Here is a 16,668-nt window from a genome sequence, read left to right on the forward strand (position 1 = left end):
AATACATCCCGCTCTGAGGATGAAACTTGGTGGTACGCTTTATTACTATTTATAAATTACATGTGATCTTTGCCTCCCGCGAAATTTAGTGTACATGTATCATCAATACCGTCTACTAGATGTAGATGATATTGAACACTCTATAAAGAATAGACAAGTCCTAGGGCCTCTGCAACTGCTCCTTGGTCACAGGTTTTGTCCAGCACAATCTTTGCATGCTTCTTAACTTCAGCGGGTGCATTTCCAACTGCGAATGAGAGGTTAGAAAGCTCCATAGCTTCGATATCATTATCACCGTTGCCTATAAATGCGCACTCCTCTGGAGGAATGCCATAGTGCTCCATGAGCTTCTTGAGACCAAGGGCTTTATTTAGGTCTCCAGAGCCTATATCCCAGGATCCGGGAAGATCGACCTTTGCGACATAGTCCTTCCCTTGCTCAAAACCTGGAAAGTCTAGATGGTTAGCGGCTAAATAAATCTTGTATATCTCTAATTCTACAATTTCCTCTGTAGTTTTAATCTCTGGATCCGGAAGTTCTCTTTCTTGTATGTACCTTGACATTGGATCCGTAACTTTGGCTGGTGAATAGTACCCATCCCTGGTAAATAATACAGCTCCAGTTGATGGATTTGAAGTTACCAACTCGCAGGTCTTTCTAATGAACTCCTTGGAAAGTGGTTGTGAATATATTACATTGCCATTCTCATCGTACACTAAGGCTCCATTCTGGTATACACCGGGGTAGCCGTTGTAGTTGGTTTCTGTCACAAAATTATCTCCAACGAGCCTAAAGGTTGCGTCCCTCGATCTTCCCGTGCAAAAGAACGGAATAAACTCCTTCTTCTTGGCTTCTGCGAAAGCCTCGACGTTCTTCTTGAATGCATCCTTGTCATGGAGGCTGTAAAATGTCTCATCAAAGTCTATTCCGAATAGTTTTGGTGGTTGCTCCGGCTTTACGAACTCCAAAGTACTTCTAAATGTCGGAAGAGTACATGTCTGAGGAGGTGCGGAATATGAAGAAGATATCCCCCGTCCATATTCCTCGTCTACATCGCCAGATGAGACTACCCTGTACGCAAATACAAGGTATACGAAGATGCAACTCTTCATAATATGACTATGAATGGAGGTATAGAGAGGAATGAACGAGTAGGATGGGGTCAGGTCAATCGTATGCAATAGGACCTAAACCAAGAGTCTAAATGGAGGCTTTACGATGCGAAACTTGGGGGGCAAAACTAATGAAGTGTATAGTTTTCACGGGATCTTTCCCGACTAAATGTGTTGCAGTATACTCTCGATACTACAATGCACCAACTACAGAATCCTAAAATACTCTACCCAAACGGAACTGCAACTAAAGTGTAGCAACACATGTAGACAAAACAAAACATCACCTCTTAAATCCTTGCTTCATAAAAGCACCCAATTCGTCATTTTGTGAAAACTCCTTCATGAGTTTCATAATTGTACCGGGTCCTCCCATTTGTTGCAACAGTCTTGGGTCTAGGAAATTTTGCATCTTGCTCAACATTTGGTTTGGATTCCTCAACATATTCTGCATTGCAGTATCTTTTGTTAAACCCATTTTTCCCATGCCTCCAACCATTTTTTGTAACCTATCGACATTGTAAATTATGGGCAAAACTTACAGTTTATGTTGATCCACTAGCATGACAACCTCGGCGGGGTGTGATCCAGACCCTTTGGCAATTCTCAAGACTCTGCTCTCTGTGACTGGCTTTATGCAGTCCAGCTCTTCGTCAGTCATGGAGTCCATAATGATCATAAATCTCTTGATTCTAGCCACTCCTTCCTGTTCCCTCCCTGCTGCTAAAAGTTCGGGAGGTATTCCTGGTAACATGGACATGACCTTTCCCACAGGTCCCATTTTTAGCAAACTTTGAAATTGATCGTACATATCTCTAATGGTGAATTTGGCGTTTACGAGGCGTTCCATTAAATCGGGTTTCTCGTCCAAATTCATTACATCCTTTAGAGTGTTTACGAGACCGTTTATGTCTCCAAATCCCAAAAGCCGGGATATAAAAGACTTTGCTTCAAATTGTTCAAAGTCATCAAAATGCTCTCCTGTACCGATGAAAATTATAGGAGAGTTTGTCGCAGCAACTGCCGATAGCGCTCCACCACCTTTGGCGTGCCCATCTAGCTTTGTGATGATAACGGATCCGACGTCAACCGCCTTATTGAATGCTGCGGCTTGATCATAGCAAGCCTGTCCGATATGACTGTCCATGACAAAAATAACTTCGTCTGGTTGTACCGCATCATGGATAAGTTTCATTTCTTCAAATAGTGCATCCTCCTGTTTGTGACGACCCGAGGTATCGACGATGATCATATCGTATTTTTCAGCCTTGAAACGGGCCACACCATCAGCGGCAACCTTGGCAGGGTTAGCTTCACTATAACTTCCAAAGAAGGAAATCTTGACCTTGGCCGCATTTTGTTTAAGCTGATCAAAGGCACCCGCACGAAATGTATCAGCGCAAATCAAGGCAGTTCTCCAACCTACATGACGATGTATTTATCGCAAACAACGCACCCTTTCTCTGATAATGATAGGCAAACTTTGTACAGCTGGTTGTTTTTCCAGCACCCTGGAGTCCGACAAACATGATTACGTTAGGCCTTCCCTTTTTAGGTTCGAATGGCTTCTTTTCGGTCGTTAACATGGAGACGAGCTCGTCAACCACAATCTGTATGTCGTATGACGGACAAAGCTGGAGCTTCCAAACCCACCTTTTGCAGGTATCGGCGCTTGTTTGCGCCGATCATGTCTGCGTTGTTCTTATTGAGCCTCTTGACATTCTCCCGGAGCTTGTGGACGAGCTTAACGTTGACATCTGCCAGCAATAACGCCCTTACGATATCCCCAATCACCTCCTCAATCACCTAAAACGCAAATTAAAACCTTTACGGAGTTTCAAGTGGAGATATGACGCACAGACGGGAGTTAGATTCGTAAATTCCATAGAAATTGACAAAATGACGTACCGCTTCACTAATTACAGTTGTGGCGTGTAATTTGCGAAAGGCTTGAGTTATTTGCGTACTCAGCTCTGCCAGAACCATCTTTAAATACTCTACATCATAGTGTATGCGTCGTAAATAGCAACTGACTGCCCTCGTACTCCCTACATGAGCCTCAGCCTCTCAAACGTCAGTTTGTAAAGTAGAAATTTCCACAGTTTAGTTATTCTTTGCGAGGTGTACATATCGCAGCGCTACATGCTCCGTATTGAGACTCCATACCCTCGAGTTTGGCCCGCAGAGGCATACTTGGCCAATCGGTGAACGCGCAGGCCTTTAGCACGGAATACGAAGGAATAAACAGATGTATAATCGAATAGGATAATGTAGGAGTTAGGATGTTAGTACGTTGACGAAAAGAATACGCAACCTAACGACACATTTTGGTTGTGTATTTAGGCTCGCTTTCAACACAAATTCGAGTCTTTTTATGCGTCCATAATCCAAGTAGGTACATGAAGATGTCAAAAGCATCCGTAAAGGGGCAGAACGCCCTGGAAGAAAAGTGCAGTGGACTCACCGAGTCGTTCAAAGCCATGATTAGTGAGCTTTCTAGAGGAAGTCAGATGAAACAAAAGTATCTAAAGGCTATCAGTGATGTTGAGGAGTTCTCTAAAACTTGCAGAACCGACAAGGACGTTGAACATGGAAAGTTAGAGAGTAACGCAGAGTCACCAGAGAATGTTGCAGAGCAAAACGAGCAGTATCTTCTAAAGGCCAATCAAACATCTTCTACTCCATACAACGGAATCAAGAGTAGCTATGAGAACTCCAAGTTCCCTTTCAAAGTTTGCATCGTAGCGATTTTGGAAGGTGTAGAACACTGTAAATCAAAAGGAAAAACTCTTTTACCGCTTATTTCCGCTATACAACATCTACTGTGTATATCTGATTTGCTATTGGAAGGAGATGTGGAAGACAAGGGTGTCCATCTGATGCTAGGGGATTTATTCAAGGCGTTTGAGATCATTTCATCTTCTAGTGTGGAGTCAGTACTTTTGCGGCTTGTTCAAACAATTCTGCAACTATGTTCACAAAACTCTCAGATTCTGCACTTTGGCGATCTAATAATCCATGCATTCCATATTTTTGATTCGCTTCTCCCGCAAAGTAAAGTGGAAACTGTCGTAAAATGCGGATTGAGACAACTGGTTTCATGCATAGCTGCTCAAAATGTGATAGGATGTATAATGGCGCCAAATAAGCTTCGTAACGAAGATGTTATTCTTAAACTTGTGAAGATTTTGTGTGAAACGGTAAATAATCTGGACATGATGATCGCTCTACCAAAAGTTACAAAATCAGGATATGGACTTTTCAAAAGAGACAAGGATTCCCAGCAGGGAAAAATCCTCCGTAGTAACACACATGATAGCGCTAAAATGGAGGCTTTACAGAATTCTGCGAAAACAGATGATAAAGGTGCCGGACGAGTGCTTGAAAATTCAAAAGATCTCGTGCTGCACAATTTTGACGGAAAGTTTGCGTTCGATATGCTCTTGATATTAATAGATTCTCTTCCATCTGGAACTCTTGTTACAGCTTGTTCTTTACAGAGTGCATTAAACACTGATATTTTACCATGTATAAATCGTTTGTTTTCCAATGGAAATCCTCAGGATGCATCAACTCTGCTCATAAAGGTTTTGGTTGGGCACATTTATTATGCTGAAAGTCACAAGAGCTGTGAAATTGGAGTACAAATATCTTTGGAACCATTTGAAGAGTTTATATACAAGGGAATTGAATCTTTAACAAATGATAAAGAAGCCGTCTCAGACAAGCAAACATCAAAGGCGTGGATGAACTGTTTCAAACAACTCTTGGGCTCTCCTGAATTTGTTTATGCATCAATGTGTTCAAATCTAATACACAAGGAGATTTTGGAAGCAATAACAAAATTTCAGGATAGGGAAGCTGAGAGCATACAATATCGCGTTAATTTATCAATCGCTCCGGAGACTAATAATTCTATGCCTGTGGAACCCTGGCATAAAAAATACACATGTCAAATTTCACACTTGTTGCGTCCGCTTCCACTTTTTAGTATCGAGGTAAATGCAGATTCTTGTGCACTAGACATTAACAATATGCACAAGGATTTTTCCATAGAGAACGTATATTTGCAGTGTGTATACAATTATATCTCCACTCTATACACGGTAACCTTGAATTGTTTAAGAGATACTGTCTACTATGTCCCATACAAAATTCTTTATATGGATGGGAGTGGAATCAAATGTAGTACTAACATGGATTTTAGGTCAGATGTAGAAACTATTATTGGGATTATAAAAGGATTTAAAAAATATGATCGCGCAGTATTCACGTGTTTGCAAAGTTTATTAGTTGTATGTAAATTAAAGGGGCTAGATCGTGCATATGAAGAATGTATCAATTTGATTATCGGCAAGAGTTTAGAAAATATAAAGTCAGGGGTAGGATACGACCCTAATTTTCCCCTAAACTCTACCATGTGTATGTGCTCCATCGTCGTCAATTTTTCGGGTATTCTTACTCAAGAGGCTTGGTTTCTGATATTAGAAAAACTCTTTAGAATTTTATATGAAAACGACCCAGAAAGCGGTGAACTTGTAATGTATGGGAAATCCACGGATAGTCCCAAAAATTCCTTGGTGGATAAAAGACAAATGAGTGATTCCAAGAGCAGTCAAAAGCTAAACGATAAAGGCAAGGTAGAAAATATGAAAATGGGAGGGTCTGTTCAGTATTTTACGAGGAAATTTGTCCCTATAATTTGGAGTATTTTCAAATCTAAAGTTGAAGCTTTTGATTCTGAGACTCTCTCAAAATTTTTGATAGCATCAGGGTTGTTGACAATTCACCGGATACATGAAAACATTATCACAGGTAATTTTTCAGATGAGCAACCAAACGGTGATGTCGACGCAAGAGACGAACATGGAGACTATGAAACATTTATGGAGCCTGTTTCTCACTTTGTGCAAGATTGGGAAGATTTGTATATACAAATCTCTGGTGGATCTACAAGGTACAATGGAACTCACTTTGAGAGATATTTGAACTATATATTTAGTCAACCTTTGCCATTTTGGTGTTCTCCGAGAGAAAAACTACGCTACCACAAGTTTTTGATAAAGGCGTACATTGCATGTACCGAGAATGTCCCATTTACAAGCTACAAAATGGTCACAATGTTAAACTCTATGATTCTATACAGTTGTTTTGCATCGCATGAGGCTATGCCAGGTCTAGAAGTTGTGACATCTTATATTGCAAAGAAAACCTGTTCATTAATGACACAAGTTTGTATCTCAGATAAACACTCTGAGGACAGTATTGAAGCTTTGGTGTTCCTCTTGTACCAGCTTAGTATAGAATGCAAATTTGGGTCTTTGAATCGCCAAGAAAACTTTGTGGGTATTACACTAGAACAAATTCTCTCTGGTCTTTATTCACTTGTACTTTCTGTTTTTAACATTTTGGAAAGGAGCGATCGGATGTTGGAAATTCTCCATACTTTGACAGAAATATGCGCGGTAAATAGTGGTGATGAAGAACAAAGTAAGGAAACCTCTGGATACTGCGGTAATATCGATGTACTTATAGACATATTTGCATCTCTAGTAGAAAACTCACTGGATTATTTAAATGAGAAGGCATGTGAAAAGTTTGCAAAATGTCTCCATATGCTTGCAAGCGCCATATTTAGCGACAATGTAATCTTTAGGATCATCGGATTAATGGTAAACTTTGCAGATCACATTATGAAGTTGATTCCAGATGGTGTTGATTCAGATGAGATTGTAAATGGAACGAACCGTGCCTTGTTATGCACAACACTTGCCATATTTAGAGTGGCTTGTCTCTCAAGCAATGTGAGTAAGAAAAACTGTGCAATAAAATCGCTGGCGCTATTTATACAAACTCATTTGCATTCCTTTGATAAAGGACTCTGGGATTACACTTGCAAGGATGTCTTATATTGTATATCTGAAGAACTTAGAGACAGGGTGGATCTGGAAGTTAGAAAGTATGCTGCATCAGAGGCCGGTAGTGCTCCTGCAGACGTATCTGTACATAACACTGTATCTGCGCTTTCCGAGACTCAATCACTCTTGCTAGCTTGCAAAGAATTTTCAGGTGCAATGGTTGGTTCTAGTAGACTATATTGCGCAGTAGATGTGCTTAATTCTTTGCTGCGTGGAATTGGATCCTCTGTAAATGCAATTTTGAACATAAAATCCTCGATTGTTGATCTAAAACAACCCTTTTCAACCTTGTCAACGATACTCATAGAATACAGAGGTCTCCAAAGTGTATGGAATACGGGTTTACATTTGTTGGACAGATTGCAGTCTGAAGAGACAAAACATGGAATATATCTTGTTTTGTGTGCGGTATTGACCGATCCAAATGCAGAAATGGGACAAACGGAAGAAATAGTCAGGGTGTGTTTAGGAAAGGATCTTGTTCTTCCTTCTCCCAGAAGCACTGATGAAGAACTGCTTCCATTTGTGGTTCCGCCATGGTTTTACGAACATAATGACTACGATTGTCGTGTTCTCGAGTTACCGGAATATGTTTACCAGGGCTCTCAAGTGAAGATTGTTTCTTCAATGGCATCCGTTTTGAAAATTGAGTTACGCGATAAGATTGCAAATTCAGTTGGAATTCTGCAGGATATGCAACTTTTACAGCTAGTCAGTATGAATTATGTTCCAAATATTCTGACACATCAAGGAGTATATATACAGTCTACTGATGGCAATGTTGACATTAAAGGTACTCTATCGGATAGCAGTACCATGGAAAACATCACTGCGTATTTGAAGGAACCTCCACTCTTCAAGGTGGCTCTAGGAAATACTCAATTCACTCCTATCTTTTCGTGCATGAAGAGTATAAAGGAGGCTAGTAGTCTTGTCTCACTTGTAAACTGTCTGGTATGTAAACTTTTGAGAAGAGAGATTGAAGACTTGGCAATGTCATTACAATTCTTGGACTACATTGCGAATACTTTTCACGAACTAGTACTCAAATTTGTACAGGAGTGCGTAGATGGAGGAAAAGATGGCTGTAAATGTTCAAATATGAACAATTCTACTCCAAGGGGGAACCAGGGAGCGGTTGAAATTAAAGTATCTCCAAGAGGTCTTGATCTAGAGGATGAGGGCGAGCAAGTGATATCGGCGCGTTCAGAATCATTTGGAATGTACACTTGTGTAACAATAGACATAACAAAGAAGAGCTCATACACTGTAAATGTGGAATACATAGATGACATCATCTCCAATATCATGTCTTTACAGGATGATGCTGCTGACACTACAACGTCCACAATGTTCCGAAATGGTATACTGGTATCTGCGCCTATTATATTGGATGCACTTGTAAAATTCACAGAATGCAATCCGCATACTGAAATTTACATTATATCCTATCAATGTGCGCTTGACATTGCAAAATGTGCCTATGTTGGAGCCTTCTTTGACATGCACATTAATGGCTTTGCAAATAGGGAATCTTTAATGAACTATTGGTGTGCGTTGCGAGATTCTTTACTCTTTTATCGAAAATCGGCGCCACTGGAGTCTTCTGGGATAAACTTTACTACATTGCTCCACTCAATCGCAATTGAATTTGTAACTTCGCTGGTGATATCTCCCTTTAGCATCGCACCTCATTTTGCGTCTCTAACGTTTGTAGACATCTTGGATTCTTATGTAACATCCAAATCTCCCATCCTCTGCAGAATTGCACTCCAACGACTTTCAGATGCAGCAACGTGCCCTCAAGTATATGATGGAACCGAATGCAAAAGGGTTGATGAAGAAGACATTGAAAACTATTACACTCTTTACTACCGCCTTTCTTATGTAAAAAGCGCATTCTTTCTGCTTTTTAAACATTTAAAATCGTTCATGAAAGGAACTGATGTCGAAAAACTTGCAGCCATGCAAATTGCGGAAACAATTGTTACACCTCCAACCAAAGCGTTATTCAACAAACAAGAAATGGAACAACATAAACTACTAGAATGTAATCAGAAACCAATGCTATATCTACTCCATGATGATATACTGGATGGACTAAATGGATCGGAACGAGTATCACAAGCATCAAAGAAGTTGCTAAATCTACTCTTGAAATCTCTCGGCGTTGCCAAGTTTGACAAGTGATTTGCAACACAACCGCCCAAGTTTAACATTTTACACACTACAATAATAATCTTCAGAAACAAGTTTATACAGTAGGTATTTGATAGCAAAGGGACTAGTTTAATTCATTCCAAGTTTTCAAGGAAGAGGAATAAGACATTATCATTAGTGCATGTAAATTTTATACCCGCCATAAATAGAATAGACACCCTTGGACGATTGTATCTTTGCAAAGACTGGTGTTTCTTCCAACTCTGGGAACTCGTGAACAAAGGAGAGGAAAAAGAATCTGGTCGCAAAAGAACCCCGTAACGTCGGTCCATATACTACCAAGTAACTCTTCTTATTTGCACATGCTGGTATTTAATTACGACCCCATCTACAGAACAAATTCTAGGTATGCAGTTCTGGAGATATGAAGGGTATACTGGTGTTACACCTCATTTGCACGCTTCAAACTTGTAGCACCGCATGGTACGACTTTATAAAGTGCTGTTATCGTGTGGACAAATGTGAAGATTCAAACATTAAGGAATCTGAAAGTTTTGTAAAGGAGACCAGAACGAGCATATACAACCCAATTTCTCTAGACATCTCTTGCGCAAACAGCGAAGAGTTAGAGATATACGAATGTAGTTATAATTATGTCACGTATGGGATATACCGTACGCGGTTTTATAATACAATCGCTGAAGTGAAGGATGGTAATAAGTCCCTCTGGAAAGCGTCAGATGACGAAATTTGCATGCATGCCTGGACATATTCTACATATGATAGAGTTTTATGCAGAATAGGTATAATGTCCAATGATTCCATTATTCCAGGATGCTTTGAAAGAATAAACAATAACTGGAAGACAATAGCATACTGGTCGTATTTCAGAAAGTTGGGGGATATGATAAACTCACAAAATAGAGGTGTTAGGATAGACTGCGTTCATAGTTCAAATGATCTAGTCCACTCTGTGGACTTTGTCACCAATGGATTCATTGCCAAACACTTATTTCCACACCCTCAGTACAAAGTCAGGAGTGTCTATTCTAACAAAGTTTACGTATGGGAATCGGAAGAAGAAACTGAAAGATGCATAGAAATGCGCCTTTACACCAATATGAATGTACAGTTCTGCTCGATATATGTTGAAAGGCGCGGTTCTAATGCGAATATTCACTTTGAGAAAGTTGGAGACGAATGGAAGAGTATAGACTATCAAAGGTTGAAATCCACTGTTGGTAAAGGTAACTAAAAGTTTTACAAACTTCAAAGAGAGATTCACTCCTTAAAACGTGAATTCCATGGCAAAATTGTTCATACGAGACTAGAATTTGGTATAACAAAAATCTTGGAGGACGTTTAATTCACAGAAATGTAGCCGTATACAGAATCGTCTCTGGATGTTTAAGTAACAATTTAAGCTGAGTGTTCGTTGCATAATACATTCACCTTGTTCATTCCATTTGTCACAGTTTACTCTAATTTTGCACTAGAGAAAGTATGTTAACAGTATAATATTAATGAAACGCACGCTTTAAGTATGGCATTGGGCTACATTATGCCATTGGTTAGACGTTGGAAGTTATCATATTGTACGGCTCTAAAGTTGTTGATGGACGCATAGATCATTTCGTTGATCTTCCTCCTGCATGTTTCTTCCGATAGGTTCAGCATAAATCTGTCCTTGAGGGCTTCTATGGTGTACATTGTCCCAGCAACAAAACATGGCATCTTACTAGCCGACGTCATCATCTCAACCAGCAAGACAATCTGGTCAACGTGCTTCCTCGCCTCCAACAGTCCGTTTATAACGAGTGTCCTAAAGTAGGCAAAGTTATCTGATGACTCCCCGCCAATAACGTCCATGTATTCGTTTGTGAGTTTGAATGAAGTCGCCTCAAAGTTGATGTTACCTGGTGAATTAGTCAGACAGTAACCGTAGTCAATGTGGATGGCGTGTCCCTTGGAGTCCAACATGATGTTTCCATTGTGCTTGTCCTTGACATGTAACAGGTAGGAAACCAGAGAGTAGGCCGCATGGCTCTCTATAAAGTTCTTCCTGGCTTCGTAAATGTTGTCTGCGAATAGTTTCTCAAACACCGTAGCTATCGACTCTGCGTTAAACCTTCTCTTGATTACATCGACGGAGCAGGTGTCGTGCACAAACTCCATGATGCCAGAGCTAGAACCTGTTACCAGAATGTCAATGGGACGCAGCCAAAGTGGCAGTTTTGCCTTCCTGAAAATCTTGGAAAAGAGTCTCAAAATCTGGTGGCCCATGTTCTCCTGGCGTAAATCATCGCCACCCTTGATAACAAAGGCACACAACTGCCAACTCTTTAGGTGTCCATACGGAGATGCCTTGCGAATACGCTCCCTCTTCGTCTCAAACGTCTCTGGCCATATGACTGCCCTGGTCTCCTCAGGAGTAAGGTCCTTGAGACCACGGTGTTTGGAGCTTGTAGAGTGGGTTCTAGCGTTGAGCATGGTCTTGTTGGTCGTAAAGCTCTGAGTACATGAGGAACTTCGTCTCAACTCTCCGTCACTTTCATCATCTTTATCGTCCTCATCCTCATTGCCGCCTCCATTACTTGCAATTTCTGATTGCGCACTTTCTTCGTCTCTGGCCAGCACAGCGTCATCGTAGGCTGTCATCTTCTCCGGAGGCAGCATGCCCAGGGCATAGCGGATGCACTCCAGAGGGTCCTTAATTGTTGCGATATGTGTTGGAGTAAGTATTTCATAGTTTAGCAAGTCTTGTACAATGGAGTTAAAGACGTAAAAGTTCTTTGCAGTCAAGCCTTTATCCATCTCCTTGGCAGCCTCCACGTCTTCATCCAAGTTGGCAAATTCAATGTAAAAGACAAAAGGAGCTCTCTTTCTGGAGAAGAAAACCTTGATTTCATTTTCGACTATGCGAAGCATCTGGAACGCCGTCTTGTCATTCAGGTGACTTATGGACTTTAGCGGGATAGAGAGTCCAGTGTAGGAAAAGCTCTCTTCATAGGCTGCAACAGTACATCTACGCAGTAACATCCATTCATTCAAAGCACTGGCAAAGACCCTCAAAAGGGGTTCTCTGGCATCTCTCTTCGGCTCGGTTGTAAGCAACATTGACACCTCCATACTCAGACTCACAAAGTTGTTGAGCAGGTTAAAATAGTTGAGACGTCTTTGCTTCATCATCAGCCGTTGCAACTCCAGGAACACATCATCATTGCAGTCAAAGAGAGGATGTGTTTCCAGATTCAGGGGATTACCAAGTCTAGTGTGCACACCCTTCAGTTTAACCTTGGAGTTCGGACAAGATAGAGTGAATGTGTTGTGAACCAGAGAATTTGGCATTTGAGGAACCAGTAGTGAGTTCACATCGGTGTATACGTCTCTGTTCAACGACTTGATAAAGAGTCTTCTGTCCAGTAGATTAGGGGACGCTAACCTTTCAGCATCAGTCTGAGTTCTCACAAAGTTTGACGGTGTTATCAGTTTACAGTTGACCACTGCCATCTCTGTCTCCTGAGTGATCTTTTGGGATAACCGGTCATGTTCTGTACAGACTGTGAAGGCTGAATGGAAACTTACTCGACATTTGATCGTCCAATACAGCCTGGTAAAACCATGATAGCTGCAGAGCAAAGTGCATAGATCCTGAAGCTCTATCGAGCAGGAATCTGTGTAACGAGGACTTTCCGTACTTTGTTATTGCAAGTTGGCTATACAAACTTGTGATTATGCAAGTAAACAAACCATAGTTGGGGCAAATAAAACGATATTTCATCGTTGTTACGCTTAGTGTATAGCATGTTTACGAGATACTCGTGAACACCCGGCTCCTTTTTATGATACAAGTGATACATGTGCATATGCGCATCAAAATAGTCATTTTGGTATAGTTCTAACAAAGTGCCATTATAAAAATTTACCTTCTTCTCACCATGTTTAACTACTCCTTTGATAGTGTCTTTCATTTTTAGCATATTATTCCTATTTTTAAAGCTTATACTTCTTATCTTCTTCCAAATCCTGTTGGAGAATTTGTAATATACTTTTCCACCCGTATGTTTAATATAGAGCAATGTCATTTTATCACTATTAAAGTATAAAGCAGCTTTTAAAAGATGATAAATTCCCTCGGATTCCCAAATGCTATATTTCTCACTAATAATCTTGATAACTTTGTGGGCCTCCTTGGGACGGAAAACCTTTCTGTAAATTGGATTTCCTTTATACTCTATATTGCATGTGCTATCGTGTGGATCACTAATATTTAAAGCTACACTTTTTACGGTCTTGTGGTTGAATAGTTTAAATATTCTCGGATTATTATTTGTTACCTTCTCCCACGAACCATAAACATTCACAAAACATGCATGAATTTTTTCATTGTGTTTTTCATACTTTACGCTCATTAAACTAGATGATATTTCTCTATGGACTATAACTTGAATTAGCTTTGAATTCTTTGACATTTTACAAATAATCGTATCTGTGTCAACTATGATATTGACATCCTCTTTGGGAGTGAATAGTATTGCAGAACAATTAAAACATTGGTATTCAGATATGTAATCAGTGCCATTTTCTATATTATTTATGTCAATAATGGAGTTTCCAGCTCTGACCTTGAGTTCTATTAGTTGTGATTTTAATTTAAATTTATTCCCATCGATCCTTTGCCACAACCCGTATGAGAGTTCAAAAAATTCTACAACATTTGAATAGTTAACAGTAAGGAGTTTTGGTCTATTATTCTCCAGTAACAGCCTAGAATGTGACAGGTGTTCCCCTTCTTTAGCCTCCCATATGGTATTCCCATTCTCCTCCACTCTTGTTATTTTGCATCTTCTTTTTGACGTAAAGATTTTATCATAGACTGGGTTTCCATAACTATAACAAATATCCAATAATGGGTTAGGAGAGTCGATCTTCAAGGTCTGTATTCTCTCCTTTTCTAGTGCCTCTCTGAATGCATTTTCCGTACATGCTTCCCATTTATTCCCGTAGACATAATAGGCATCCTCAAATGCATTATCTCTTGCGAATACAATGTGGAGGAAGAGAGGCACTTTGTCCCTGTAAAAGACTTGTACATTAATACATTCCTCGTTCTCTTCTTTGGTCCACAGGACTCCTCCCCTATGTAATACCTTGTAAACTGAAAGCTTATTCTTTGCTCTATATACACGCCCAATTAAAGTACATTCCGGGTAGGATTCCAGAATAAATTCAGGATTTATTATGGCAGCAATGTCCAAATTCACTGACCAGGCACAGGGTTGCAGTACGATTTGTAGTACTAACAACGCTGTGGTAATTCTCATGCTAAGGATCCATCCTTCCCAGTCCAGATTATACGTCTAAAATAGTTATATTCCGCCCATTAGCTATGGGGGAAGAATAAGATTGAAATGTTCTTCCTGGGAATAATAAAGGTGGAATAAAAATTATAAACATGAACTTGTAGTTTATGTATATTAAAGAGATGAAGAGATCATCTGCAAATAGAGGCATAATGTACAAGAATAATGGTGTGTATGAAATATGTCACTGTTAATTTAATGAAAGAGTAGAGGCTATATTCCAGGTTTCTGCGTTTATCTCGTGGCTATATATGATTAGAAGAACGAATATAATGTAACTGGTTGTAGAATATGAAACAATACTCCGGAAGTGCCAAATTAAAATCCGCTTGTCTCCGATAGATTCTTCCTGTTCTTTTGCATATTTTTATTTAGAGACTTTGCCAATCATTATCTTGAAATTAAAAGGTCGTAATTATGAAAAGAATCTACAAAGTGTTAGTATCCAGAATTAGAAACATCAAGTCATCCTTACACAAAAACGTGAAAAGGCCAAATAAATGACTAAACAAAATAGAACACACGTTGGAAGTAGGAGTAATAGGTAAAGATATCCCATACCTTCGTCCTTTTTAAGGGATTTACTGGGATTTTTAGAGTCGCTTGTCGGAGTAATTGCTCCTGAGGTACTGCTTGATGTTCCATTACTACTACCCACTCCCACCGTAGACTGTGTATGTCCACTATAAGTTCCTCCGGGCCCAGAGGTTGAAGCTCGCGAAGGAGACGAATATCCATCTGTTCCGTAACCTACGATATTTTGGCCCTGGGGATGTCCATTTGTGCTTGCATGCAAATAGTCTATAGTACCTTCCGTTACCATTGTCCCTTTATTCTCACTTTTAGAGCATACACCTCTTAGTATACCAAGCGTTTCAAGTATTTTACAAATATCATCGTTCTGGTTACTAGGATCCATGTCTTTTAGTTTCTCCACCTTTCCCCAGGCCTTTTGGTTTTCAAGGGAAGAATTTCTTCTGTACCAGTCCTTTTGAGGGAGAATATAAACCAATAATGGACTGTTGCCGTGCAAGAATGCCACAACTTTAGTAACATGATAGATTGGTGTATCAAACCCAGTTTGTGTAATGCCGTTTGTAAAATCAGAAATTGTAAATGTAGAATCTTCTGAGTATTTGTCCATGTTTGTTGAATGTACATAAGCAGTTAACCCTTCAAAACTTTGACTTTTCTCATGTGTAATTTTTATTCTCTTTTGTGCCTGTTCACTGTGGCAATAAGGAACCTCAGCAGTTCTTCCAATATCTATCTGAACCACGTTGTTCATCTCACAGTTTATGATATCCAGTTTAGATTCTAAACCTGCTTGTGTAGAAAGGTTACTTATATCTAAGGGGCTTTCAATCTTCTTCCAGTTGGTATTACTCTCATCTTTAGTACTCTTGTTCTCATACCAAACAAGTTCGGTTGAAGAATCTGCCTTCACAAACTTGATTAAAAGGGGATTGGTCTTTCCAGGACTATGCGTCCAGTAGTAGACGGATAAGCTGGTTACTTTGGGAGTCTTCTGTATGGAAGAGATATTTCCATAATTTCCATATTTTACTGCCAAAATAGTAAAGGATCTTTGATTACTTCCCTCTGGCTTTATGGAGTGCTCAAACTCGGTGTATCCGTCTGGAACCTTGTATGTGTATGTACTACCATCTATTCTCGTTACCGAGATATCAATAGCCGTCGACCCTGAATTATCCTTATAACTCTCCCACTTATCAATATCAATTACGACTCCATTACCTGCATTTGCCATTGTTCTAGTTCTTGAGTTTCAGAACCTCAAATAGCTATGAATACAAAACTTGCATGAGGATCCCCATACACATGTCTAAGTAGTGATTAATACGTCAATTCGTCTAGAGGGCTCTGGTGTATATGCTGTAGCCATTAGAGTTGTAAACCCAAGAACTAGTGCCATCCGTAATGTTGTCAATGGAAATCCGCCATATCGATCCTAGACAAGGATGTTTGACGGGCTTCCGGTACTTTTCTCTAGGAACAGAGCCAGAGCATCCTTGACAATCACCCGTTCGACTCCATTCTTGCGCATCTTTAATCCGCCCGGTAGACAACAATGTGGCCGTGTAATGTCATGAA

The 16,668-nt window shown here is 39.9% G+C and overlaps 6 protein-coding genes across 6 annotated transcripts; 2 read left to right on the top strand and 4 right to left on the bottom strand.

Annotated features, from left to right (window-relative positions):
- Positions 1 to 3: 3 nt before the first annotated feature.
- BEWA_039970 (haloacid dehalogenase-like hydrolase family member protein) lies at positions 4 to 1,123 on the bottom strand. Its single transcript, XM_004833354.1, has one exon. The coding sequence runs from the start codon at positions 1,110 to 1,112 to the stop codon at positions 141 to 143; it is 972 nt and encodes a 323-aa protein (XP_004833411.1). The 5' UTR covers positions 1,113 to 1,123; the 3' UTR covers positions 4 to 140.
- Positions 1,124 to 1,395: 272 nt separating this feature from the next.
- BEWA_039980 (signal recognition particle 54kDa protein 2, putative) lies at positions 1,396 to 3,098 on the bottom strand (the record flags this gene model as incomplete). Its single annotated transcript, XM_004833355.1, has 5 exons — positions 1,396 to 1,621; positions 1,655 to 2,534; positions 2,569 to 2,722; positions 2,766 to 2,918; positions 3,021 to 3,098. 5 exons carry the CDS (start codon positions 3,096 to 3,098, stop codon positions 1,396 to 1,398), a joined length of 1,491 nt encoding a protein of 496 aa, XP_004833412.1.
- A 419-nt stretch (positions 3,099 to 3,517) lies between these two features.
- BEWA_039990 (hypothetical protein) lies at positions 3,518 to 9,220 on the top strand (the record flags this gene model as incomplete). The annotated part of the gene is made up of 1 exon (XM_004833356.1): positions 3,518 to 9,220. The coding sequence occupies one exon, from the start codon at positions 3,518 to 3,520 to the stop codon at positions 9,218 to 9,220; it is 5,703 nt and encodes a 1,900-aa protein (XP_004833413.1).
- Positions 9,221 to 9,614: 394 nt separating this feature from the next.
- Positions 9,615 to 10,445, top strand: BEWA_040000 (signal peptide containing protein; the record flags this gene model as incomplete). The annotated part of the gene is made up of 1 exon (XM_004833357.1): positions 9,615 to 10,445. The coding sequence occupies one exon, from the start codon at positions 9,615 to 9,617 to the stop codon at positions 10,443 to 10,445; it is 831 nt and encodes a 276-aa protein (XP_004833414.1).
- A 299-nt stretch (positions 10,446 to 10,744) lies between these two features.
- Positions 10,745 to 14,514, bottom strand: BEWA_040010 (phosphatidylinositol 4-kinase family protein; the record flags this gene model as incomplete). Its single annotated transcript, XM_004833358.1, has 3 exons — positions 10,745 to 12,741; positions 12,776 to 12,906; positions 12,941 to 14,514. The coding sequence occupies 3 exons, from the start codon at positions 14,512 to 14,514 to the stop codon at positions 10,745 to 10,747; spliced, it is 3,702 nt and encodes a 1,233-aa protein (XP_004833415.1).
- A 499-nt stretch (positions 14,515 to 15,013) lies between these two features.
- BEWA_040020 (hypothetical protein) lies at positions 15,014 to 16,324 on the bottom strand (the record flags this gene model as incomplete). Its single annotated transcript, XM_004833359.1, has 1 exon — positions 15,014 to 16,324. The coding sequence occupies one exon, from the start codon at positions 16,322 to 16,324 to the stop codon at positions 15,014 to 15,016; it is 1,311 nt and encodes a 436-aa protein (XP_004833416.1).
- Between the last annotated feature and the right edge of the window lie 344 nt (positions 16,325 to 16,668).

This window comes from Theileria equi (assembly GCF_000342415.1).
Source record: "Theileria equi strain WA chromosome 2 map unlocalized gcontig_1105316255037, whole genome shotgun sequence".
Classification (NCBI taxonomy): domain Eukaryota; phylum Apicomplexa; class Aconoidasida; order Piroplasmida; family Theileriidae; genus Theileria; species Theileria equi.